Below are 26,361 nucleotides of genomic sequence, written 5' to 3'. Positions count from 1 at the left end.
CTCTCAAATCTGCCAACGGTGAAGAATGTTTTGTACTTTGATACTTGATATATTATTAATTCATATGTCATGAATGAGTTGATATTTTCTTCTTGGTGAGTTTGTGAAGCATATCTTCTATCATCTTTCTTAACTAACCCTAGCTCTCTTGCTACTACTGTTATAAGTTAGTACTTTGAATGATCAATTTAGAACTAATGACATGAATTATTTAGCATTATCCCAATTGCACCATTATATCTTGTTATCAAACAATGCCCTCCAAAATGGCAATTAAAGATCCTTTTCTAAACTTTTATTTTTTTCTGTTTTCTTTTGTTATATTTTCCTTTCTTTTGATTTTTTTAGCTTATTCTTAGCCCCTTTAAGTATATGAATTTTAGCAAATATGTTGCAGTTTTTTTTTAATCTGACTCAGATCAAAACTGAAGTTTGATATTAAGTAATTATTATGCATTCTTTTTGTGCTTTGACTTGTAAGGGGGAATCTCTATTTTAGGTAACTCTCTTCCATTTTGAGGATGAGCCCCGACATGGTGTTGCAGAAGTAATATCTACTTTAAAAGATCAAGCACAGCTTCGTATAATGATGCTGACCGGTGACCATGAGTCAAGTGCAAGGAGAGTTGCTGATACTGTAGGCATTAATGAAGTGCATTGCTGCTTGAAGCCTGAGGATAAGCTCAACAAAGTAAAAAGTGCTTCTAGAGATACAGGTATCCTACTACTGGTATTGTTGAAGATAGGCTTATTCTCATCATAAAATTAAGGTGTAATTATTATTTTGTTATTAGTAACTGTTTAGTCATCTGATGATTAGTATATTTAGTAATTTTTTTTCATGATGAATTTTCTCAGAAATGCTAGGTATAGCATGCAATTGCAGGAACCTTCTGTAAATAAATCGACTTTCAGATTTTATTTGTTCATGACTTCAGCCTAGTTTTGTACTGATAGATGATGTGGTGCAGCAGAACATAGGCTTGTTATCCAAATAATATTTATCCCAGTGCATGCAATGATATTGTTGATTTTGAATTTTCATTATTGAAGAAGTTGAATCATCGTATTAGGATTTGCAAACATAAAAACTTAGACCATGTACCAACCATCCATCAAGCATTTGAAAACATTATACCTTAAAGATCATGTAGAATGCAAGGAGAAAAGGAACATGATGACAAAGAAGATGAAATCAAGACCATCTATCAAGGCAAAAGTCGTCGAAGAGTAATTACTACTCTCTCTCCTCCATTCTCTTTTTTCTCTCCTTATTTTTTTCTCTTTAGGTACTTTAGTGCCACATCAGCTACCTACTTTTTTAAAGTTATCATAACACAATAACTAACCATGGAAATCTGAAGTCCCTTTGGGCCTTTGGAAAGAGGCTGAAAATGAGGGGGAAAATAGGCCTCCAACTTAAAATTAAGCTTGTTCTCCACCATCTCATGTCAACCATTTCGCCTGGTGCACCTTAATCATAACATAATAGTAAAGTTGAAAGAACCTTGTATAGTTAATGTTAGGTCCCTGATTGTGTGAGCAGGGTACCCTCCTGGCTACCATTCTCATACATGGATTCATTGACCTAATCAGCTCCCCGCATATCATAAAATAGTCAATATATTAGTTAGGCCCCTAGATAAATATCCCATTACCACAGTAAGTAGTTGCTTCCTAGAATCTGAGAACTGCAGTCTTCCTGTACATTTGGAGTCCTCTGAAATACATAATTGGATTCATTGACTCAATCGGCTTCCTGCATATTGTACGAAGTAAGATTTGGGGCACCAAATAACTAAAAGCTAACTACAGTCCGTGGTAGTTTCCTCAGATCAGAGGACCAAATTCATCTTGTATATTTGGAGTCATCCAAAGCCCATAGTTTTCGGTTTCTAGGTAATTTAGACCATGTAGATCATGACCAACGGTGTTCTTTTCATTTTAGAAGCTCAGTTATGGTTATCTAATAGGAATATAGTTTTACCAGCCCAGCTTTGACTTACCCCTGGTACTTCTTTGAGATGGTCCTATACTTTACATTGCAGGTGGAGGATTGATAATGGTAGGGGATGGTATCAATGATGCACCTGCACTTGCCGCTGCAACTGTGGGTATCGTGTTGGCTCAACGTGCTAGTGGAACTGCAATAGCTGTTGCAGACGTGCTGTTATTGCAGGATAACATTTCTGGTGTTCCATTTGTTATAGCCAAAGCTCGCCAAACAACATCATTGGTAATGTCCTTGTTAGGTTCTTAATCATCCTGTCATTTTAACATGGATCTATTTATATAATTGTTTCAAAAGTTTGGGTACTTGCAGGTCAAGCAAAGTGTTGCGCTTGCTTTATCTTGCATTTTTTTTGCTTCTCTTCCTTCAGTGTTGGGTTTTCTTCCTCTTTGGTTGACGGTATGTTGTCACATCTACATTTCCTTGATATTTAGCCATAGCTTCACATCCTTTTTTTTGTTCTTTTCTGTCACTATTGGTTCTTTGAATGAATTAATTTCTTTTATGGTTAATTCCATATGTGATATTCTTTTTCTTTAGCCTCTTAATGTCACTGTGAATCGATGCCTCCAAATATAGTTGGGCTATGCCCCTTATCATTCCTATGTGCTTCTAAAGAAGTCTGTTGTGCTCAACAACAGACTTCATTACTAAACTGGTGTTTGTAGTCACAACAGACTTCTCTACCAATCTGGTGTTTAGTGATGCATCTTTCTTTTGTGGTTCAAATGTAGGTTCTTCTTCATGAAGGAGGGACCCTTCTCGTCTGCCTGAACTCAATTCGTGCCCTTAATAACCCGGCATGGTCTTGGCTACAAGATCTACAGCAGCTAGTGGATAGACTGAGAAAGTCTGTGGCTGATCTTTTCAATAAGAGGCCTCCAAGGAATCACGTAATTCAGGCAGCTCCGTTATAATATATACTACATCAAATTTCACAGGTCCTGTTGCAATTGAATCAATTTTTGAGAGATGATTCTAAATTACGTGTGGAGGATGAATATATGCACAAAATTGTATCTTTTGTCTATATCATCAGCAATTATATTTTGATGCAAAAACTACGACTGCAGTGCATCACTTAGTTCTCAGGTGTTTGTTCCTGCCTTGTCATTTGTAAGCTCTTTAAAATGGAAGAATGTTGAATGCTAAGTAAATAGATTCCTCACTTCGGTAGCGGTGAGGAGGCTGATTGTCATTTATCTGCATTAATGTTGTGCTTTGAAGGTTTCATATAAACCGTCATATAAGCAGATGTAAGCATGTGTTGAAAAACATCTTAAATAGCTTTTATGCAATGAAATTATGTATTTCCATTGTTTTGCTTGAATCTTGACCCCTATCTTTCTTAGAACTGACTTTCGTTGTTTTGCAGTCTTTCGTTTATAAACAATGGCATACAGTTCCAGTTTCTTTTGTAACGCTTGATCCTATATGTTTAGAAACAATGAATTGTTTAATAATTGTGGTTAAAAATTATAAGCAGGAAACACTATGGGTCAATATGGATTACGTGTCAACAAAATGCTGCTTTGTATATTTTATGTCCTGGTATTTAGATTTAAACTTGCTGTCAAGCGCCCAGCCTTTGCTTTCTTTACTCTTTCGTGCCCACGGACTATATTTGAAGCAATATCGACTAAACGATCTGCTGGCAATCTATAGTATTTGTAACTCACTTATGAGTTAAATTAGGAAACTTAATTGTTGAATGGGTGGCTAAAATTGGGGCTCCATATTCTTTATGGTTAATGAATCTGTGCATTGCCTGCTAATTTTAACCTACTATTTATAATTTTCTTATGCAGTTCCTCTTCAAATTCTTGATTTGCTCCAAGAGTATTTATGAATGTTTGCCTTTAAATCAGAAAATTCTCACTTACTCTTTGGGAACATGGCTTTTTTTTATTTAGATCTACTGTAACCTTTATTCATGGTAATCTTTTGTCTTGAAGAAGAGACTGTGAAGAGTGCGAGCCACAATGCAGTAAGGCATCTCATCTGACCCTTGTTTGTGTTTATATAATGCAGGCATCACAGGGTAGTGACAACATTTCGAGCAAGTTGTTAGTGGAAATACTCTGAGCAAGCACTTTCATCAATGATATAGACCTGCCCATGACTGATCTCCAAACCACTCTGTTAACAAAGTGGATTCTAACTTGCTAACCGCAGCACTTGCAGCTCTTGTCTGTCATCACTAACTTAACCACTTGCAAGGAAGATGGTAACTTGTGTGCTACTGTTGGTCCATTGGTTGCAGGTCTGGCACCCAGTCATGTAAAATTTAGTTTATGGTACATTTGTTTTACTTGTGCATGATGGAAAATGTGCAGAGATAAGGCTCGAGTGCATGGCAGGGCATGATAGCCCTCTCTGTTCCTGAAAAGGTGACTGCAGGTGGCTAGAGATTAGGTCGGGGATTGCTGCCTGCTTCATGGGCTTTTTAATCAGAACTTGGTCTTTAGATGAATCTCATATTAGGTGAGAAGCATAGATCTCTGCCCACAAACTGATGGGTTAAAGCTCGATTCATAACCATTTCGACATACGTGTTTGCTACGGCAAGCATATCTTCATCAAAACAAGCCCCCTTTTCTCTTGCCAAACACATGAGTAACATCTTTTTGCAAAAGCTTAGCCCATAAACCCAAACATCTTCACCTGCTACATGATCCGAGAATGGCCAGGTCTCAAGAGGGGTTGAATGATTCACTGAGGATTAGCTTCATTGGTGCTGGCTTTTGGAAGAAGCGGAGGAAGGATGCATGTCAGTGAATGGAGCAAATGACAACTAAATGAAACTAAGAAGGCAGGTGATATTGTTGTTTTCAGAATAATAAATCATAGATGATTATTATGCGCTCGACCTTGCTTTTGATGTTATGTTATCCTAAAAGCACAAGTCAACATATGATCATTATCTGCAAAATTTTCAGAATAATAAATCATGGATGATTATTGTGCGCTCCACCTTGCTTTTGATGTTATGTTATCCTAAAAGCACAAGTCAACATATGATCATTATCTGGAAAACAACAAAAACAGCTGTGACAGCTTGACCTTCCAAACAAGAACGAAGTTTTATATATAGCAGCTTCAACAGTGATCAAACTATGAGCCTGTCACAATAAAAAAAATAAAAACAGAACTAATCCATGTTAAAACTAGGGTCTTGGGACCAGAAGAATATCATTAAAAACCCCCGGTGGGGTTGGTCTAATATCGAAAACGATAGCTCTCAGTGAGTGACCTTCCAACAAACAAAACAATTCAAAGTGGAATGGTCATCAGTCCCTTTCAGACGACCTCTTTTTCCAAGCAAAGTCTCCGCCAGCTAATCACCTCCTTCCTACTAAAGCCAATCACTTATTTTCCCTTACCCCACCCCACTTGCTCTCTCTTTCCTCACCCAAAGGTTCCACGAAACTGTCGGCGAAATTGTATCTAGAAATTGCAATGGATCGAGACATATGATGAATACTCTAAGAACGCGATTCGCCCTCCACGTGTAGATCTCTGGCTATCTCATTGCTAAAGTAAAATATTCTAGCTCAAGCCGATCGTTCTTCAACAAGCATGGATGCTGGGACGCTAGATCTGATGGACTCCTTTGGTTGCTCAAACAAAAAGATTGGAAAAAGGAAACGATATGGAAATAAAAAGAGTGAGAAGAGTTTCTGCGTCTATCTCAGACTTAGAAGCATAGAGTACAGAGACAGCACCAGAGAGGGATGTAAAAAATATGCTATTTACAGACCTATTCAAGTGACCGAAGCAATGGGGTAGTTTCGGAGATATACGATGCTTCAGAAACACCGTATCTCCTAACCTTGCCTCGCCCACCATGAAATGCACACGTGCACAGCACGGCATGGTCGGCTGCACCGAGTGAATGCGCGTGGTCACCGACTCAATGTCCTTGAAGCCCGACTTGGGCTTCCAAGGATAGGATTTCCATAAAAGCAAGAGAATTTGCTATTATGGTTCGAATGTATGACCGGAAAGAAAGTATTTTAAAGCTTTAAAAAACCCAAAAAAAAGAAGGGGATAAGGATCCATTTGAAATTTAAATCTTTTCAAAATTAAAATGTGTGACAATCTCTTAATAAAGACTTAATTTTTTTAAATCATAAAAAAGAATATCTAGACAACTTATATTGTACAATGGATGCGGTATTTTGTGAATCTGAACTTTACTTAATGTTGATTCCATTTGAAGAAACTATAGTGGATTAAACTTTAAATTAGGTCATTTTTCACATACTTCTATATATTACATACATAGTACAAAACTACAAATTAATTGGATTTTTATGATATGACTATTCTTACATAAATAAGCTCTCAAATAAAGAATAAAATTTCCATAAAAGCAAGAGAACTTGCTTTCACATTTCTAGCATGGGACTAAAATGGAAGTATTTTAAAGCCTTTAGAATAACTAAAAAAAAAAAAAAGAAGATAACGGTCCATTTTAAATTCAAATTTTTCCAAAACTGAAATTTCCGGCCCAAACAAAAGCCTAGCAACTTTAACCAAATAGAAATATAGAAAGCAATGCCATATGATAGGAGGGTAAAAAAAAAAAAAGGACTGGTTCCGTCATCCTATCCTATACTCTTATATTGGTCGACAAAAATGCACCTAAAGTTTAGTATGTTATAATTTTATACTTTTAAAATAATATTATAAAAATCAAAAAAATATTTAAAAAATTAAAAAGTAATTGAAGAATAAAATATATAAAGTAGTGCCGCGTCATACAAATAAAGAAATCACCCCGTCATAGAAATATATAAAGTAGGTAAGATACTGGACTCGGAGGGAAGGAGTGCATACACCATGTCCATCTTTTTCCACTTACTCTTCCTGTGGGTAGTATCACTCGTCCCGGCGGGTGCGGTCACCGCCCCGTCGGACGTCGCGGCTTTGGCTGCCTTCAAGGCGGCCATCTCCCCGGCTTCTATTAGTCCCTCGTCTTGCCTCGATTCCTGGAATTTCTCCTCCGACCCATGCCGCCCCGGCCCCTCCCACTTCCTCTGCGGCCTCACATGCACAACCACCGGCGGCGGCGCCACCGCCACCTACCGCGTCTTCTCCATCACCCTCGACCCTGCCGGCTACTCCGGCGCCCTCACCCCGCTCCTCTCCAACCTCCCCCTCCTCGCCCACCTCGAGCTCGCCAACAACGCCTTCCACGGCCCCATCCCCGCCTCCCTCTCTTCCCTCTCCTCCCTCCAAACGCTCATCCTCTCCTCCAACTCCTTCTCCGGCACCATTCCGTCCTCCATCTCCAAGCTCTCCTCACTTCAAATCCTCGATCTTTCTCATAATTCTCTAGCCGGCCTGATCCCCCAGTTCTGGGGCTCCATGTCCGGTTTGAGAACGCTCGATCTCAGCTTCAACCGACTATATGGGAATCTCCCCCAGACGATGCCTCCCAACCTGGTGGACCTGGCTCTGAGAGGGAATTCCCTCTCGGGGACCATTAAAAGAGCCACCTTTGCGCCGCTCCGAGCATTGGAGGTGGTGGAACTGGCGGCCAACCGGCTCGAGGGGAAGCTGGAGGGGTGGTTCTTTCTTCTCCCTTCGTTGCAGCAGGTGGACCTCGCGAATAATAGCTTATCGGGCGTCGAGGTAGGGCCGCCGCCGCCAGGGCAGCGGCTTGTGGCGGTGGACCTGGGGATCAATCGGATCGAGGGGCAGCTGCCGGCGGCGCTGGCGGGATTCCCAGCTCTGGCGGCGCTGTCGGTGCGGCACAACAAGCTGAGGGGAGCCATCCCTTCGGAGTACGCCGGAGCCAAGAAGGGGGTCCCGTTCGGGCGGCTGTTCCTCGACGGGAACTTCCTCACCGGGACGGTGCCGGCGGGGCTCCTCAGGAGCGGGGAGCTGGTGGGGAGCTTGGGGGACAACTGCCTCCGGGGATGCCCACCGGCGGCGCCTCTGTGCTCGCCCCCGCAGAAGCCGAAGGCGGCTTGCAAGCAGGTATACGGCGTCGACGGGAGGCCGCGGCGGCCCCACTCTTATTTGGATCGGTAGAGAGGTTCGCCGGCGGTGGTGTTTTTGGCTACTGGCTTTGGGTCTCTTTGGCGGGTAAAATTATGCGCCATAACAATAATAATATATAGTTTTCTGTAATATTGTTATATAGAACAAGGCTTCTTGTCGTTTCTTACCGTTGTACGGTAAATAACGGTTTACTATGATTGAAACGGACATCAAATACCGGAGTTTTTTCATGCTTCACTCAAGACATCTCTGGAAAGAAAAATTTAGAGTTTATTTGGCTCTTTGCAATCTCCTTCTCATGCATTAATCACCAATCTTCCATCCCCTTTTTTAACATTTCCTTCGACCACCTCAACTCTATTTGGCAAACATGACTCCCTTTGACAAACTCCAACCCCTCCCTATTGCCCCTGCTAATGACCCCAACCCTCTTTAGTGACCTCAACAACTCTAATGCCCTCCCTATCTCCCACTGCAATGATCCTTACCTACTTTGATCTTCTACTTACGTCCCACGCCACCAACCCTCTTTGGTGACCTCCAATGCTACCACCATTACTACTGCACCACTTTTTTTTGCCTCATCATAACCTAAATCGATCTGGGGCTACTTCAGTCTACCGTAATTCTTAAGGATGAGATCAGCAAGGAAGGTTAGAAATCTCGAAGGAATGAAAAAATGAAAGAGTTTAGAATGAGAGCTGAATGAAGAAAAGGAATCGCCTGAAAATTAATATGAGAAGCCAAACAACCATATTCCAAATCGAAAATCCCATATGGCAACTTGATCACCATAGTTCAATATTATTGCATTTAAATAAATAGAAAGGTTTCAATTCGTAGTTGTTATTTACATAAAGATCATTTGATATAATAATAAAAAATAATAGTTGTTATATAATTCTTTTTATTATTTCTAACCTTTTTTCGATGAAAGAAACTCGTTTAAACCCTAGCATGCCATTCTTGTGTCTCATATGTGCAGCGTCCCTGGCCTTTAATCAAAATGCACTTTGCTTCTCTCAAGATAAAAGAACTTTGATTAGTTTAATTTGAATTGAACTACAAAAAATAATAAAATTGCATCAGATAAAATTGAGACTATATTTGTTATATATATAAAAAATTATCGGCTGCTCGCTCCCTTCTAGTATGTGATTATAGCCAATTCATAATTTTTGCATGTGCATTGCATGTATCTTAGTATTAGCATACATGAGCTATAAGGCAATGAGAAGCCTCCAAAATTATAAGGAAAGCTATCATAATGTTTTCACAACTTTTGTTTTTTTAGAGGTTGAGGGATGATGGGTGGTGAAAGGTTGTTCATGTTTGCACGTCTTGTAGTGTTTAAAAGCCAAGCTGAAGTGATAGATATGTCGGTGGTCACTGGAAGCTTGTGATGCCCATTGATTTCCAGAAGGTGTGAAGAATACACTACAATTGTAGGGGGCCATGGTACACGTTCTCTTGTCTCTGTTTACGAACTTTTTATTTGTTAAAAGCAAGAAGAATCAATTACGCCAAAAGAAAACAAGAAGAATCCCTGATAAAACCTGGTCATTTTCGTTTCTTGTATCTCCCCCTGTGAATGCCTATATGTTATTTTGTTTTCTTTCTGAAGGTTTGATTGATTGCTGAGGAATTAAGATACATAAGTTGTGCACGTTGGGGCCATCTAATGCATTCCATTCTGCCACTTTACAGCTGCTGATGAACACTAGATTTTTTTTTTTTTTTTTTGCTTTTTCATTTCAAAGTTGAAGAGATCATGAGTCATTTGTTAGTATATTCTCTACATGCAATAATAATCATATATTTTCTTGCTAATGGTGGGACTATGGTGGGGCATATCTGCTTGCTAGGTTTATATATCCTGCAAACAACATTAATATATTAGAAGACATCATTAATTTTGCTGAATGTTGCAATGGTAGATTACGGTAATGCACTTAGCATGCATTGTTATGCCCCAAATCTAGGACATAACACGGCTATGCTACCGAGAGATACAATCCATAATAATATGAAGCCAAATATTTCATTTAACTTCCAAATTCATCTTAAACAAAATATAATAAATAAAAATCTAATTTTGTCGTCCATTAAATAAAACCAATACTGGTTCAGTGCATCTAAATTCAAACACAAATACCAAACCCGTAATCCTCAATATATTAAGCTACATATTCATAACCACTAAAGAATTAAAGTTCTGCTATATAGATTGTCAAGTTTGCTAGCACGAAGTCCAAGCCTGAACCATCCTTCGTCCCTATTGACTCTATTTATAAATAGAGAAAAAAATAAAGATATATGAACAACACAGCTCAATAAGTAAATCTTACTCTACCTTTCCGGATCAAGTATAAGTTTTTTACATGATTCAATGCATCATTTAAAAAATAAATTTATACTATAAAATAAATATTTCATAAACATAATAACATAGCAAACTAATATATATGTACAAAGCATGCAAATTCGTAAAACTAAAAGTATAATTTAAAATATTCATAATTGTTAAATATTTGTCATTTATCCATATTTCCAATTAAAACAGTGTTCACAGATTTTGCGCTACGGCCACTATAATCCATGACAGGGCCATCTTCATAATTGACAAGATATCATATTTTGTATTCGTTACCAACTTTAACCCGTTGGTAAAGAGCCGTTTTCATTAGATACTAGGTCGAGGGAGTCGATTGGCCCCCATTTCTAGGGACAGTCATAGCAATATGAGAGCCTTTAGAAAACTTATATCTTTGTCTTAAAGCAAACAGATAAATAGATAAAAAAACACTAAATAGTATGATCAGATTTGCATCTCACAAACCAAGCTATTTTTATTAAAATATTTATGAAACTATATTTCATAATAAAGCATGATTTTCATAAGACATATGCTGGTATATAATTTTAAGAAAAACATAATATTTCCACAAGCAAATTTTATACACGGAAAACTTAATTATTTAAAAAATAATAAGGAGGATAAGATTTACTTGCTTCTTTCGCCATACACCGTCAAACTTTATTAGATAAATCAGTTAACCCTGGTTAAAAATATTAAAAGTGAAATTAATTTCTGTTCGATGATTTTAATCAAATTAAAACAATACAAAAAGGATATGGTGGGTCGAGTGACAGTGTACAGTAGCTTCGGGCGGGTCGGGTGTAAATAACTCAATCAATGAATCAAGGGGTATGGACTCGATCAGAGCCAAGGTCATTCGACGAGGCTCATCATTAGTGGGTTCTAGGGACACTTAATAGAGTTGGAGTGATCAATTAGGCAGACAGCCCAGGCACCAGGGCAGTTTAGGGCCTCTTTCTAAGGGTCAACTCGAGTCGTGGATCAGATCGACGGAACCCTGTACTATGATCCATAAGGCTATTTAGAGAGAGAAATAGGTAGATGAGAGAGAAATAAGAGAAAGAAAATAAGAGGAGGCCTCTCTTCTTCTTCTCTTCTTTTCTTTCTTCTTCTTCTTCTTTTATTGGTAAATAGGGGAAGGAAACAGCGAACCACAGCCGTCGTTGTACTGGTTCGACGAGGTGGCAGCAGGCGATGGTAACGACAGCAAAGAGTGGCCAGCGGCCGGCGGTCGACCGGCCGAATTCAACCCAAAAATAGGGCTGAGAAGGATGATTGTTGACTCGGTTGTCCTTGGATCCCAACCCACTCGTCAATGGCCGAGGGTCTGGGCAGATGCGAGAAAGGGTTGGGGCTCTCGACGACGAACGCCGGCAGCAGTGGTGATCGAAAAAGGGAAAAGGGCCAATAAAAATAGAAGAAAAATAGGGGGTTTGATTTTCGGTCAATTGCTCAACCGACGGGAGTGATTCCAAGTCGTGGAAAGAAGAAAAAAAAAGGAGAGAAAGAATAGGGCATTACCTCGGCCCCGGTGGTGTCCCGCGGCTCCGATTTTTGGCGAACACGAAGACAAGCGACCATGAGTTCAAGTGGAGAAAAGAGGGAGAAGGAATCTCGATGATCAATGGTGGAAGATCATAGAGGGGCGGGGAGGTGGGTTATATAGAGGAGGCAAGCCTCCTTGGCTCTCGAAAATCGGCTCCCACTGGGAGTTGAATGGAGAAGAAGACTCCATTGAGAGTCTTCCTTTCTGTTTTTTTTTTTTCTTCAACCAGATGGGAGCTTGAGCTAGGCCAAACCCTGGTCAAGCTGGTCAAGCGAACCGGGTCTTGACTATGCCCAGCTATCACATTCTCCCCCTTAAAAGAGTGATACCATTTGAAATAATCCAAGACCTTATCCAAAATAGCTAACTGAAAGATATTATTTGGATATTTTGATCCTATATAAATAACATCATCTAAAATAGCTAGCTGGAAAGTATTATTTGGATTTCTTGATCTTGTATAAGTACCAAAAATCTACTAGCAAATAACGAACGTGGAACTAAACACACACTCGCACGGGTCCTCGCATACATCCTTCTTATCATGTTCAATAATTCTGTTATAAATAACCAAACTGGGGAGTCCCTATCGAACAAGGCCGAAGCTTTCTCATGAGTTTGATCTGATGGCTAAATTTTCCTGTGATTCCTACCATGTTAAATGATGATATGGATGACAATGGATCTAGAGCACAATCTTTGTTTACATCATTGCCCGGCATTTCAAATAATTGTAAAATACAAAATTTAATATATAGAAATGCTTTAGATTTGCTCGTAGATCAAACGTTTAATTTTGGCATGTAATTTTACAGGATCATCAGCACTCACCAGCTGCTGTACACTTGATTTGTATGGAGGCTACATATCATCAATATCGGCAAAATTCCCTTCCCAATCTGATTTTCTAGCAAGGGTTGAGTCCAAAACAGAGTCAGGAATGGCTTCCAAGGTTTTTTCAAGGAAAGACTCAATTGCCAGCGGTGAAGATCCACTGGAAGTTGTTAATACTCTAAACGCAGCATGCCTTCCTCATCACAAAAAAATAGCAGTACCGACCAAATGACAGCAACCACGAGCACCAAAAATCAAAGAAAGTTGTTAATACTGAAGTACGACATGCCTTCCTCATCACAAAAACAAGTTGACTTGACTGCACCGACCGAACAACAACCACGAGCCGGAAGAATTGAAAAAGGGATGAAGAGGACTTGTCAATGATCTTGCTGCTATAAATAATTGAGAGCAACATCCAAGACACCCCTTCATGCATCACAGAATGGTGACTATAAAGCGAGGCCACAGGAAAAGTTTCGTATCTCTAGGCCTCATAATAATGATGCAGCATTGTCACAGTTGTTTACCCAAACATCTCCTATATCCTAGAGCAATGCAACTTCTTTTAAGAAACACAGTGCAGAACAAATATCTGAAAGGATACAGAATTGGAATACCATCACAATAAACAGAACTTTCCTGGTGACACTTGAAAATGATGACAGAACCAGTGACAGAACCAGCGAGCGGAAGTGACGAAGAGGTACCGAGCATGTTCCTGACAGAAGAACGATGACCAGCAATCTTGGTGTTCGAGGCCAGGCAGAGGCAGCTGGTCCTCCAGGATCCCTCACCGGGAAGGCCCGGTTCACTAGGAATATCGAGTTCAATGATCGAATCTCGACAAATTCATCAACCCCGGTGACCATGCGTCATCGGAATGTCGTTTTGTCCCTGGCTGCCTCTACTGTTTCTTAACCTTGAACTTCAGCTCAAATGGAAACTTGAGGATGACTTCTAGGTCCTCGAAGGTCCAGATGAGGTCTATGGCTTTTGTATCAAACGTCAAATGCCAAGGATTTCAGAATTACAAAAGCATTCTGTATGAAAATATGAAGTACATTATTACTGAATAGCACACATGCTTGATCAATTAACAGCAAACACAATCAAAACGAAGGGTTGCATCTAATACTACCAAGAAAAGCCCGAGAATGTGACAAATTTATTCCGAGTTCTCTGAAATACTCTAGATTACTACCATAAGTTCCTGTGCGTCAAAATTGGGGGTTGCGGTTTCTGAAGATGGCAGTGACTTTGCTAAACCTTGAGGAAAACAAATTCTTCAATGGCTGGTATCTCCCCAATCTTCTTCAGAGTTTCTGTGTCTGGCTCCTCATCAACACCGATTGCCATAACTGCATGCTTCCGAGGGGCAATCCTTCCGACGCTCATAAAACTAACATTTATATTCTGCTCACCCAAGATGCTCGCTACTGTCCCAATCATCCCCGGCTGATCAACTTGCCTGCAGAGGATCAGGCTTCCTTCCAAGCTTACATCCACTTGGAATGATCCTACTTTGGTTAGACGAGGTATCCCATCCTTTACTCTCCCTTCCACTCTTATTTCCCCAGTCTCAGACATTGCACTTGCAAACTTCGACTCCACGTTGGCAATCTGAACCTGTATGAATTCTAGAGGGTTCTCAGGTGAGCCATCCAACACAATTCTCTCTTCTGTAATGCGGACCCCTCTTTGTTTGGCTGTGAAATCAGCATTTACAAGATTTACAAACACGCTAGAGATGGGCTCAATCAGACCCTTGGTGATCATGGCACGAAGTAGCCTAGTGTCAAGATCATCAGGAGCTCTGGCAGATGCATAGGTCACCCTCACTGATTTTACTCCACTACCTCCAGCCACAAGCTGGACAGCAAGCCTGCCAAGCTTTTCTGCCAGAACAACAAATGGTGCCAGCTCCGAGAGGACCTACAAATACAAAAATTATTGCATAAGTTCTCTATGGAAATGCCAGGAAAAGGTAAGGATACTGGTTTCACAGGCTCGGTGATAGGTTTCATGAACAGAAGATATTTTACTGCTCTCAGAAGATAGGCACAGCTATCAGAACTGCAACATGATCAGAGACTTTCTTTTTAAACACCAGGTGGTGATGGCTTTGCAGACATTGTACAAAAGAAAGAAAAGGAGTGTCTAGTGCATACACTGGCTCCGTTAACATATTATTAAGATGTACAAGTTGTATGGAAGCAGTTCTCTGATATGTGGCCTGATGACTGTATGGTTGCTTCCAATATCAGTCCAGCAGACGTTTGTCTAGCATTGCTCAAAACAAAAGGAGCTTGACTGAACTCTTTCCTAAGGAAGGCTGCTTGACTTTTTTATGTGGTAAAACCCCATCGGGTGGAATTCTATTGTTGGATTTGACTTTTCAATTGCAGGTGAGTTTAAAGGGTCAGGTGACTGCAACAAACAACTCTTGGTAAGCTATCTCCTGCTGGAAGGAGAGCTCACTTAAACAGCGTGCCTAACTTATATATTTGAGGTTGAAATAAAAGCCCTTACTTCACCGCCAATTAATTAGAAAGATAAGAGATGATATTTCTGAGTAAATAGTAATACACTTGTTGACTGATAGGATTTGGCATGCTCTTGGGGTTAATTTTATTATTTTCCTTCAAAACTTAACATTTCTTGGCATAAGTGAAGGATAAAAGGGCTACATCATGAATATAATTTTAGGACTGTCATACCTCAGCAGGAACCATTGGTGCATTTACTGCAGTAGCAGCAAGTTCCCCTTTCAAGGCACCCACAACAGCTTCAGCTATTTCAATGGCTACTCCTTCCTGGGCATCCCAACCAAAAGAAAATGGAACGAACAAAAGATTACTATTTAATTCAATAAACAAATCAAATAATGCTTGAAAATTAGAACAGAACATTCAGGGTACCTGTGCTTCCATTGTGCTGGCACCAAGATGTGGTGTTACAGTTACATTTTCATGCAGCACTAATTTGTTGTCAGCAGATGGAGGCTCTTCGGTGAAGACATCGAGAGCAGCCTGATTGAGTCACTCAGGGTTACAAGACAGAAAATTACATTCTTAAAATTCCGAGACATATGACAGCCAGAGCTGAGAGAATATGATCGAAAGAGAACCTGTGCCACATTGCCAGAATCAAGGGCTCTGACTAGAGCTTCTTCATCAATGACACCACCTCGAGCAACATTTACAATTCGTACTCCTTTCTTCATTTTTGCAAAAGCCTCATCGTTGAGAATCTTGGATGTGGAAGGAGTAAGAGGCATATGCAATGAAATGAAGTCAGCAGTTGAAATAGCTTCATCGAAGGTTACCAACTCCACTCCTATAGCATGAGCACGGTCTGCAGCGGCATATGGATCATGTGCAATCACATGCATCCCTAGCCCTTTAGCACGTCGTGCAACTTCTGATCCAACCTTTCCAAATCCCAACACAGCAAGTGTTTTCCCAACAAGTGATACACCAACATATTTGCTGCGCTGCCACTTACCTGTGGAAAAAAAATCATCAGAACAAGGTTGGAAAACATGAAGATCTAATGACTTCCAAATTAATAAAACTGATGTAAGTAGGTGCAGCCTGTGGGAAAAAAATAAAATGGAATTCATTGAGGTAGCAGGAACAGGTTAATCAACGTAAATGAAAATCAACCTTACAGCATTCCCCAATATGTTCAAAAAATATCTAGAAATTTACTTCAACTAATGCATCCTCAAGGAACAAGTAGATTTAGATGATTTGTAAATTTCAAAGTCCCAGAATTCTCCATATTGGGGAAACCCTAAAGACACAAGATACCAAACTCTATTGCACTTCAAAATTAAAGGAGAATAGTTCATAGCTGTCACTGCCATGGCAATTGGGATTTTGGTAGAGGGTCCATGCGGATGAGAGTCTATTCATTAGAAATTATGTGCGTAATTGTAGGTCATCCAAAACCTTATACAACACCATATAATATGTTATAACTACTTGTACGTTCATGCTAAAAGAACCAAAAAAGAAAAAAAAAAAACTCTCCTCATTGTTGATATACCAAGGTATGATAAACTTCTCATTTATTGGAGCAAGCAATTGCCAAAAAACGCAAGAAGAAACAAATAGGATTCAAACGGAGCTCCTTGGAGGGTTCTAGCATCTAAGAGGGAACTGCTTCATGAAATTTTATACAATATGTAATAATTCATTTGCTCGAAATTATTAAAGAACTGATTTTGTTTCCATGAATATAAATGTAGTTGGAGACAATTTAAAGAAAAATGTTTTTTCTAGATTTAAGTGATAGACAATTAATTCCATGTTTATCAAGTTTAAGAAGGAAAGTTAACAGGAAACTTAAACAAAAAATGTGCCATAAAATGTTGGAAGAATTGAAACATATTTGAAAATACAGAATCTTCGACTAAAGGAAACATTTTGTCAGTCCCATTATAATGGTGGCAAGGTCCATGGAATATACAAATACAGCAGCAGAAATGCAGATTCTTAATAAATATGACCATTTTTATGGTTTGCTTAGGCAAAGAAGAGGTTGGTAATGAAGCGGACAACCTCCTGATGGTGGAAAGGAACATCCTATGATAGTTTGGCATGGGCAATATAGCTATGGGATACGGATACAACATGACACGGATATGCTGATACGACAACCTCAAAAAAGTAGGATACGATACATCTAAGATACAGCAATGAATATGCTAAATAACATGTTCATAATTTATATACTAAACATCCACTTTCATAAGCTCATCAATTAGTTATCATTCAAATCCAAAGACCCCAATCCATAATTTATATTTTAATACTCACATCAAAGACTATAAAATTGAACATTCATCATTAAAAGGTTAATATTAGAAAAAGAAAGAAAATGCCCTCCCTCTCATTTTTGGAGGTCTCCAAAAAGTATCTCAAGTATATCCAAGAAATGTCTTAAGTATTTTTTAAACTTTGAAACACAAGATATTTAACATAAGCATCAAACAACAATCCAAGAAGTATCTAATGAGTATCGATATGTGATACGTATCTAATATGGACATGGCATGTGATTTGAAGTATTCGTGCTTTTCTGTTGGGTGGTTTAAATCACTGGATAGTTTTGGGCCCCATGACTAAGGCATTTCTCATGCATCATGAGATCCAAGAGCAAAGGTCAAGTGAGGATTTTTCAAATCAATTTTTTGAATGTCGTACAACAATGTTATTGTATTGTAAAAAAAGAACACATGCCATGAAGTTCTAGCATATGAAGCTTAAGTCTCAACGCAACAAGGGTTTCAGGATAGAGATTCTGGCTCTGATTTATCGAACAGTTTTAATATTGAATAGATCATTTGAAAGAGAAAACAGATGAAAAATAACAAATATATAAACCTATAAGATGCGACAAAAATAGGTATTCAGATAAAATATACTAATAATTCTTTTGATTACAACTTTACAATGAGAATATATAAGGAGTGAGTGAGTTGCTCGTTTGCCTGAAAAAAGGAAGAATGATAATATATCCTTATCAGTTCGATTTAGTTAGTATTAGTTTATGAAAATTAGTGCAGAGATCTTCAAGAAAGCACAAAGTTTGTTTCTTATCTAGAAAGTGATAAAGTTCAAGCTTTCATAAAAGTAGTTCGGCATGGATTTAATATATGCCAGCTTAAATGTCATGACCATGCACAGCAAATATAAGAAACTAAACAAACTAAACCAAGGCAGAGAGTGCACAAATTTGTATAGAAGGCCAACAAATTGGACAACCACGTCTGCAAAAACATGAGCAGAGGTTATAAAAAGGATTGAAAGCTCACTGGAACAAAGATTAAGCTCCTTAAAAACAAGATCCATAAGGCATATACCAAACTGGCAATTTCAGCTTTAAAGGTCTAGAAGGATATGGTAGATCACATATTAGTCAATTTTAAGAAATAAAAAAGATTCCATGGTAAAATATGGCTTAATGGCATATAGATTTGTCTATACGAACAGCTAACCTCTACAAACATGATATAGAATAGAGTAAATTGACTTTGTTATCTGGAGTTGCTTGCAAATATAAGAGAGATGGTAAGGTCTACAAAGATCATTGATGGACTCTTCCAACAAGGGGATGACATCATGAATCATGTAGAACTAACATTTGCTGCACCTGGCTGCCAGGTTCTATCATGAAAATAATATATTATGAAGAACACCTCGATGAATCAACATCCTTAATGGTAGATATTTTGCATTTACAATTCCAATTTTATGAGTTGGAAAAAAAATCCCTTATGGCAAAATTTCCCAAAATATGTCCCAGATTTTTTTCTCCGGGCCTCACCACATGACCTCTTTTTTTAGTATTTTAAATTCTTTAAGAATAAGTTCAAAATTTAACATGAGTAAGAAGTTTGCCAACACATGCATCTCACTAGCAACTGTCTCCTATTGCCCAGAAAATAGCTACACATGGACAATGTGGTAGATTGGTTAAGAGTGGTCCAAACTGAAGGGATGCCAGGACTGACAGATAAGAACACAAGAATTTTGAACTCTAGTGAAAAGAAAAAAGTTTCCTGCCTGCTAATTGAAGGAACTCTAAGAATTTAGAACTTCAGAACTCTGAGAATTTAGAACTTCGGTCAAGTATTCCTTGCATTGGAAAATAAAGTATGTTTCTCTGATTGTATAGTCTAACCATAACCATCAAATATGGTCCCAAGTAGCAGTGGTTTATTGCATCATACTAAAAAATGTATACTACTAGTTGCCCAGTCAAACCATCACATGAAGTTTCAAATTTTGAAACACTTCAAATGGGGAAGACAAAATTCAAACTTCAAAAGAAAGCATAGATGTAGTGGACTTCGCAGAGAGAACAATAAAATAAATGAAAAGCATTGAAGTAAATGCACTAGCTAAAGATCGAGTACTACAAAAATGGCCATCTAAATGTTGCGGGAACTGAAAAACGGACCACTACTGCATATATACATACACACACACACACATACATGCATGCAGTACCTATATTTGGCCAAAGTCAAGTTCTGATGAGCAACAAGCTGTTGCACACAATAACCTAAAAACATGTAGGATACATGCAGACAGGCAAAGCAACACTCTGAAGGTGTAAAGAATCAAGGACGTATTGTAGGAAATACTTTATAAGTCAAATATAAGTAAAAAAAAATCAAGATAATGAATAAAGCTATATGAAATCAAAGTGAAAAAAAGAAGAAGTATATGAGTTCCCAAAGCAATCTTGAAATGATTGAGAGAAAAGAAAGAAGATAAGAAAGAGAAAGAGAGATCAGAAATATTACTCTAGATGCTAAAGAAAATCGACCAAAGGTAAGAATACCACACATCAAAACAATAAAGAACTTCAAAAGAGAAACATCAAATTTTATGAGAAACGGACTAAAAACTTAAAAGGAATATTAATTAAGATGACCTGGATCAGAATCAGATATGCTATAAGTAAATGTCAAGCTGGAGACTGGTTGATAATGAACAGGGTGGTGTTTTGTCTTTTAACAAAGTGGATCCTAATCATTTAATATGTCAAAAGAAATGCTTTAGCAAGAATATGTTCAGTTTATGACACAACATATCTATTGCTTCTGCCCAAATTCAGACAACGAGCATCCAATCGATGATAAGTTGGCTATTATAGTTAACTATCCTGACTCACTAGGATAGAATAGATAAAACTCTACTTTCCTTCTAAACATATATGATAGAGTGGAAACATGATCAAGTCTGAAGAACAAATATGATGGCCAGTCCAATAATTAGACTTTCCAATACCAAGAAAAAAATTAGCATTGCAGAATCAACTTACTGTAAAACAGAACATAGAAAGCTCCTGCAAGAAAGATATTAGTGAATCAAACCCAAAATGGTCAAAGAAGAAAGATTAGAAACCGCTAGACATGGTATGCTGTACCGATCGGTACCGGTCGGTACCGGGCGTACCGTACCCGTAGCGATGGGTACCGGTATCGGTATGCCAATGTCGGTACGCCTGGCATACTGCATACTGTACCGTACCGACACTCGGTACGCCTATACTAAAGCGGCAACGGTACGGGGTTCGGTACCGGTACGGCGAACCTTGCCGCTAGATTTATGGGCAAGTTTTAATCAGTAGAAGAAAAGAATGCAAGATGATATACAGCATAGGGCCACTTAGAGTTCTATTCCTATATTAAGTTGGAGGAAACATTGTCTTGTGTTTCTTTACTCCCCTATAAAAAGATGCCATGAAACCCTTTCTTATCAACCCGAAACCTTTATTTCTTTTACTGTCCTTCCATTGCTGCTTTTTCCTCCTTTACTTTATCTAATTCCTCTATATTACAAATTAAGCACAAAGATCAACACTTTCGCTGGCATATAACATCCCTAGATGTTCTGCATCAGAACTTCAATAACTTCCAATAGAATAAGCCACAAAATGCTGGGAAGTGATCTCCAGTCTATCTTTGACTACCATTACTTTTTCGAATATTTTATCATAGATTTCGTCTTTTATTATAGATTTGGTCAAAAACATATTTTTTGAAGCGTAGCACACTGATATCACATATTGTTTGACGAAGAAGTAGACTAATGATTCCCTTCAACACAAGTACCATTTATTCGAGGAATTTTATCGCAACTACCTACTTATCTACTTATGATGATATAGACAAAATCAAAAATGAAAATGGAAATAGAACATTCTCTTTTCGTTTTAAAGAATAAGAGCATAAAGGAATCACTGCTCAAGCAAAAATATAAATAAGAGCGTAAAAGAACCACTGCTCAAGCAAAAATATACAAATAAACAAACTTTCCAATCGAGAACTCACATTTGGTTACAGAAGGCATTTTTAAATCACACAGAACCCCCAACCCGACATCCAGATCTATTCCGCACCCCCACCCCCCCCCAAAAAAACCCAACCTTTTTTGATGCAAGGCATCCGGATCTATCATAATAAAAGAAATAGAGAGAAAGGGAGAGAAGGATACCGGCTTTAAGGGAAGCATCAGCCTGAGCAATGTTGCGGGCCATGGCAGCGAGCAGAGCGATCCCATGCTCGGCAGCAGCAACGGTGTTAGCCGTGGGGGCGTTCACAACAAGACACCCATGCTCGGTGGCGGCGGCGAGATCAACGTTGTCGATGCCGACCCCGGCGCGTCCGACGACCCGGAGGCGGCCGCCGGAGGACTCGAAGACCTCGCGGCCGACCTTGGTCCCGCTGCGGACGATCAGGGCATCACAAAGCGAGATCTTGGTGCAGAGCTCCTCGGGGCTGAGGTTGTAGGAGCAGTCGACGTGGGCAAAATCCTTCAGCAGCTCGAGCCCGGCCTCGCCGAGCTTCTCCGCGACCAGCACCGTGGGCTTGGCACCCACGCCGCCGGTCTGGGCGGCGACCACGACGAGGCGGCAGCGGCGGCGGTGGGGGATGGCGGCGGGGGAGGGGAAGAGGGGGCGGCGAAAGAGGGAGGAGGGGGGGCGGAGGGAGGGGGAGCAGAGGAGGTTGGATGGAGCGGTGGAGGCCACCATTCTTTTCCGGACGCTCCTTTCGCGCTGTTAAAGTCTCGGGGCAGAGCACGAGAGCTTTGTCGCGTATTTATAGACAGGGAGAACCGAGCTGAGGAAGCGGGTTCAGGGGCTTGGGGGGTCCGGTTTCCAGAAGGGCTTTTAGGGGAAGAGCTTATAGGGTTAGTGGCTGGGGCCGGGGACTGGGATACGCAGCATCCAATCTTTTCGATTTGGTCGCTAAAGGTCAATGAAACCTTTTGCCTAATTTTGAAACGAATCTGCATCTAGATCTAGTATTATTTCATGTCGTAAAAGGCTAAAATATTTTCGACACAACTAAAAACTACGTATATTCTTTTTAAGCAGGGGTGGTAATTAGATTGGGCCAGACGAGATGTGAATCAAGTTGGATACATGATATATGAAAAATCGACCAATTCAAATTGAACCGGTTTATTAAACAAGTAAAAAATACAGATTCAAGTCTGACTATTTTATTCAACAAATAATTTAACTTGATCTGTAATAGATTAAAATAAATTAAATGGGTTGAACGGTTAAGCATTATCATCTATATTTTTTAAAAAAATTAATATTCTTGACGGAAGCGATACCCATTATTGGAGCGCGTCCAAATTAAGCCATTGCTAAAAATAAGCTTTAAACTATGTCCGTAACCCTAAAGACAAAAATTAAAAGATAAATTATTGGGAAGAAGATCATGGAATGGGCTCCCTTTCGAGGTTGTTCGTCAAAACTAAAAACTAAAAGACGCTCACAAGCTACATGGATTAGTTTATAACAACTTAGAACGAAATCCCATTAAACTATTATAAAGTTGCTCAATATTCTAAAGCATAAGTTGCCAAGAAATTGGTTCCTAGATTGGGTGCGTGTTTGAGAAACGAATCGAATTCGATTAGTTTCCCTTCCAACTGGATCGAGAAGTGGTTGCACAATGAGGGGCCCGACCTGTTAGCCGAACGAAGTCAAGCCTAAAAAGAGCCCACTTACCACTCGATGGGCCATGTTCATCTGGCTTCCTCGGTCCATAGATTGAATGCCCCTTATTCAAGAAAAGGCAAGGTTGGCGGATTGAGACCCAATCCATGGATTTGAAACTAGTTTGGAGGCGATACCAAAGTCTTGATGGGCATGGAAAGCTCAATATATTAAGATAAATTTGGCCATCTAAATCCTTGAATGTTTTGTAATGCAATATGTGTAACAATGTATGCAATGATATCAAATGTACTTCCATAATAAACATCTCCTTTGCCTCCAAACATAGCTTGAGCATTGCAAGCAAGAAGATAATCAGAACCATTCACCATCACTAGTGACAAGATCCATGGCTTAGCTTCTACTGCTTCTCTTGCACTCATAAGCTCGTTGGCCTATAAAGTACGACCAATAATTCGAAATACTTTCTGCTATACAATATTGTTATATTTTTAAATTTTTTATGCGTATTTTGTTGTTTTAATATCATATAAATTTATATATTTATATTGGCTCGTCATTTGACTCGGAGAGTTTCCAATCTACTTGGATCAACTTAAAAAATATTATTTTTTTTAAGATCAATTAATCCTTTACTCTATTGACTAACCAACCTCATCCGACCAGATCGACCACTCCAATGAAAAGAAAAGCTGGGTTGAAGATAAAAGACGAGCCCTCATAGTCTGAAATGTTAGGCCCGCCACTAAAACTTCCATCACCTCTTCACATGGAGGCTTTTGAATCTTAAGACCAAGGGTGACCCTCAACAAATTGCACCTACCCCTTCTCATGTGCACCATGTCCCACTAAGTTTTTCCCAATGCCTCCTTTCTTGGTTCCTTCATCTGATCATGTTCGTATAAGAGAATCTTCTATCTCTCGTATTAAAAGATAAAAAATATTAAAAAATGAATATACTTTAACAAATATATGTAAGGTATATGAGTGGGCATTTTATAAAAAAAAAAAAAAAATTTATAAAAACGATATTTCATGTAGCTCTAAAGCATTTTATAAATTTCTAAGATACTTACATTCTTTGAGCGCAGTCACATTCTTGAGCCCATGGCCTCACACCTACTATAGCTCATTTTGCCCTGAGCAATACCACTACCGAGAAAAACTACTCAAAAAAAGTCACTCAGATGTCCTGCACCAATCACTTTGCTTCATTAAATGGCCACTCAACACGCCATTTCAAAAGGAAGCTACGACAAATATTTAGGGTTTATCTTGGTACTCTGGGCCAGTCCGGCCTTTCTTATCCTATTTTACCCGGACTAGCTCGCATTAATTGTTCAACCTATTGGGTCGAGCCAGGCCTCAAATTTTCATGCTCGAAGAAAATCGGGTCGAGCTTGAGTTTGACATGTTTAGTCCAACCTGCCCGTACTAGATCGATCCTTTAATATATTTATATATTACATCAATGTATATAAAAAAAATATTTTCTATATATTAAAAAATAAATACACATTATAAATAAATGTAATAAGTGTTCTTTCTCGGCGGGCCAGCAGGCGGGATAGGTGCGAGTAGCATGTAGGGATTAGCCGCCTTCTTATTTCAAAAAAATAGAGCACGGATCCTTCGTGGTGCGCATGTAGCACTGTAGAGTATTGTGCAACTATGAATGGCCGCTATCAAATAAGTTGTTGCGAACGTATGACATGTCATACACAGCATACATCTCTACTAATAGCAGCCATCTAGGAATGCATGGCACTGTCAGTGCATGGGCTGTACCCTTAGAGAATCTAGTTGAAAAAATAATGCAAAGAGACCTGCACTAGTTAAATGCTTGCACAAATGAAAGCCGACAAAGTAGTAGGCACAAGCACCTTTGGGCTTTGGGGTATGCGAGTCTAAACCTAATATGACTGAAATGTCAAGAAGATAAAAAAGATTACTTTATAGCCTAAAATTTTTGAATTCATCCTAGTTTTAATCTCCTACCAACTCGTTTGGTTCATGGAAAAAGAAGAAAGATGGGATCAATGAAAAACTGAAGAGGTGCCGCGTGTTTGTTTAAAGCTTTTAAAGAGGAGAAATAAGGAAATAGGTTTTTTATATAAATTCGCATATGCTATTAAAAAAATATTTATGATATAAAAAATTATTTTTTATTTGCTGAAAATTAAAATATTAATTTTAAATTTTTTAGATAGAATATGATAAAATTCTCCTGCCTCTGTCCAAATGTTTGCGTTAGCGAGATGCGTCGGCGCATACCCAGCTCCACAGAAAACCAAGCTGCCACTAAAATCTATGCAAGCCTTCAGTGATAAATTAGTAGGAAGTAATGGAAAAGAACAAAGACACCAACAAAGTTTCCCTCGAGCAACGAAAAGAAATGCTGATTCCCAGACAGAGTGGACGTGTAACTAAGGGCGTTGTTGGGAACCAAAGCAAAAAAAATAGATCATTCTTCTCTCTCTCTCTCTCTCTCTCTCTCTCTCTTTTAAGGAACAGTAGATCATTCTTTTTTTTTTTGGTGAACAGTAGATCATTCTTGTCTTGCCCAGAAGAAAAGAACAGAAGAAAAGCCAATATTGCCGTATGCCTAACAAAAATCAGTACAATAATCATGGATTCGCCGCCAGGAGTAAAGGCTACAGGATGAACGCATATAATAATAATGCTATCCAACATTGGGCTGGACTCTAAAACAAAAATAAATAAATAAATAAATAACTTGTATTCTAACTATTTAATTTTAAAAAATATATTTTTATTTCGATTCTAAGAAAAAATAAGAATATTTTAGTTGTCCAAAATTCAATCTCTACTTTTTTTTTTTTCTTCTAGTTATCAAATTTTATTTTGATTCCTATCAAGAATCAAACATGCATGCCACGTGATATCACTATCTCGATTCTTATTCTAATCCATTTCGATTTCGATTTCGATTCTGATTGCAATGTTAGATAAACCAAACACATCCTTAATTTCTTTGATTAATTCAAATTCAACGCGACAAAAGTCAAATTGGGCTTATGTTAATCCAAATTAGATCAAAAGCACTAATGTTGGTAAAAT

General features: G+C 38.8%; 3 protein-coding genes across 8 annotated transcripts in view; 2 read left to right on the top strand and 1 right to left on the bottom strand.

Annotated features, from left to right (window-relative positions):
• HMA1 (heavy metal atpase 1) overlaps nucleotides 1–4,330 on the top strand; it is a 31,799-nt gene extending 27,469 nt beyond the window's left edge. The window contains exons 10-14 of one of the 6 annotated variants that reach the window (XR_015970985.1): nucleotides 500–716; nucleotides 2,049–2,236; nucleotides 2,324–2,410; nucleotides 2,746–3,103; nucleotides 4,043–4,330. Coding sequence is in view for 4 of the 6 variants with exons in the window: in XM_039116039.2 (XP_038971967.2) it covers nucleotides 500–716; nucleotides 2,049–2,236; nucleotides 2,309–2,410; nucleotides 2,746–2,928 (690 nt within the window). In the remaining 2 variants the exon portion in view is untranslated. Of the gene's footprint in view, nucleotides 1–499; nucleotides 717–2,048; nucleotides 2,237–2,308; nucleotides 2,411–2,745; nucleotides 3,342–4,042 lie in introns of those variants that run through there. The other 5 variants (XR_005506996.2, XM_039116041.2, XM_039116039.2 and 2 more) reach the window with 5 other exon arrangements.
• A 2,460-nt stretch (nucleotides 4,331–6,790) lies between these two features.
• LOC103712120 (Leucine-rich repeat (LRR) family protein) lies at nucleotides 6,791–8,260 on the top strand. The gene has a single exon (XM_008798544.5). It carries the CDS (start codon nucleotides 6,857–6,859, stop codon nucleotides 8,051–8,053), a length of 1,197 nt encoding a protein of 398 aa, XP_008796766.3. The 5' UTR covers nucleotides 6,791–6,856; the 3' UTR covers nucleotides 8,054–8,260.
• Nucleotides 8,261–13,805: 5,545 nt separating this feature from the next.
• Nucleotides 13,806–22,375, bottom strand: LOC103712114 (D-3-phosphoglycerate dehydrogenase 3, chloroplastic-like). The gene is made up of 5 exons (XM_008798531.5): nucleotides 21,801–22,375; nucleotides 15,914–16,290; nucleotides 15,705–15,815; nucleotides 15,504–15,599; nucleotides 13,806–14,718 (listed from the first exon to the last, which is right to left on the bottom strand). The coding sequence occupies exons 1-5, from the start codon at nucleotides 22,336–22,338 to the stop codon at nucleotides 14,047–14,049; spliced, it is 1,794 nt and encodes a 597-aa protein (XP_008796753.3). The 5' UTR covers nucleotides 22,339–22,375; the 3' UTR covers nucleotides 13,806–14,046.
• Between the last annotated feature and the right edge of the window lie 3,986 nt (nucleotides 22,376–26,361).

The sequence above is a fragment of the Phoenix dactylifera genome, chromosome 11, assembly GCF_051530095.1.
Source record: "Phoenix dactylifera cultivar Ajwa chromosome 11, Ajwa_hap1_PhDact_Kaust_v1.1, whole genome shotgun sequence".
NCBI classification, from domain to species: domain Eukaryota; kingdom Viridiplantae; phylum Streptophyta; class Magnoliopsida; order Arecales; family Arecaceae; genus Phoenix; species Phoenix dactylifera.
This window is presented reverse-complemented; position numbering and strand designations above follow the sequence as displayed.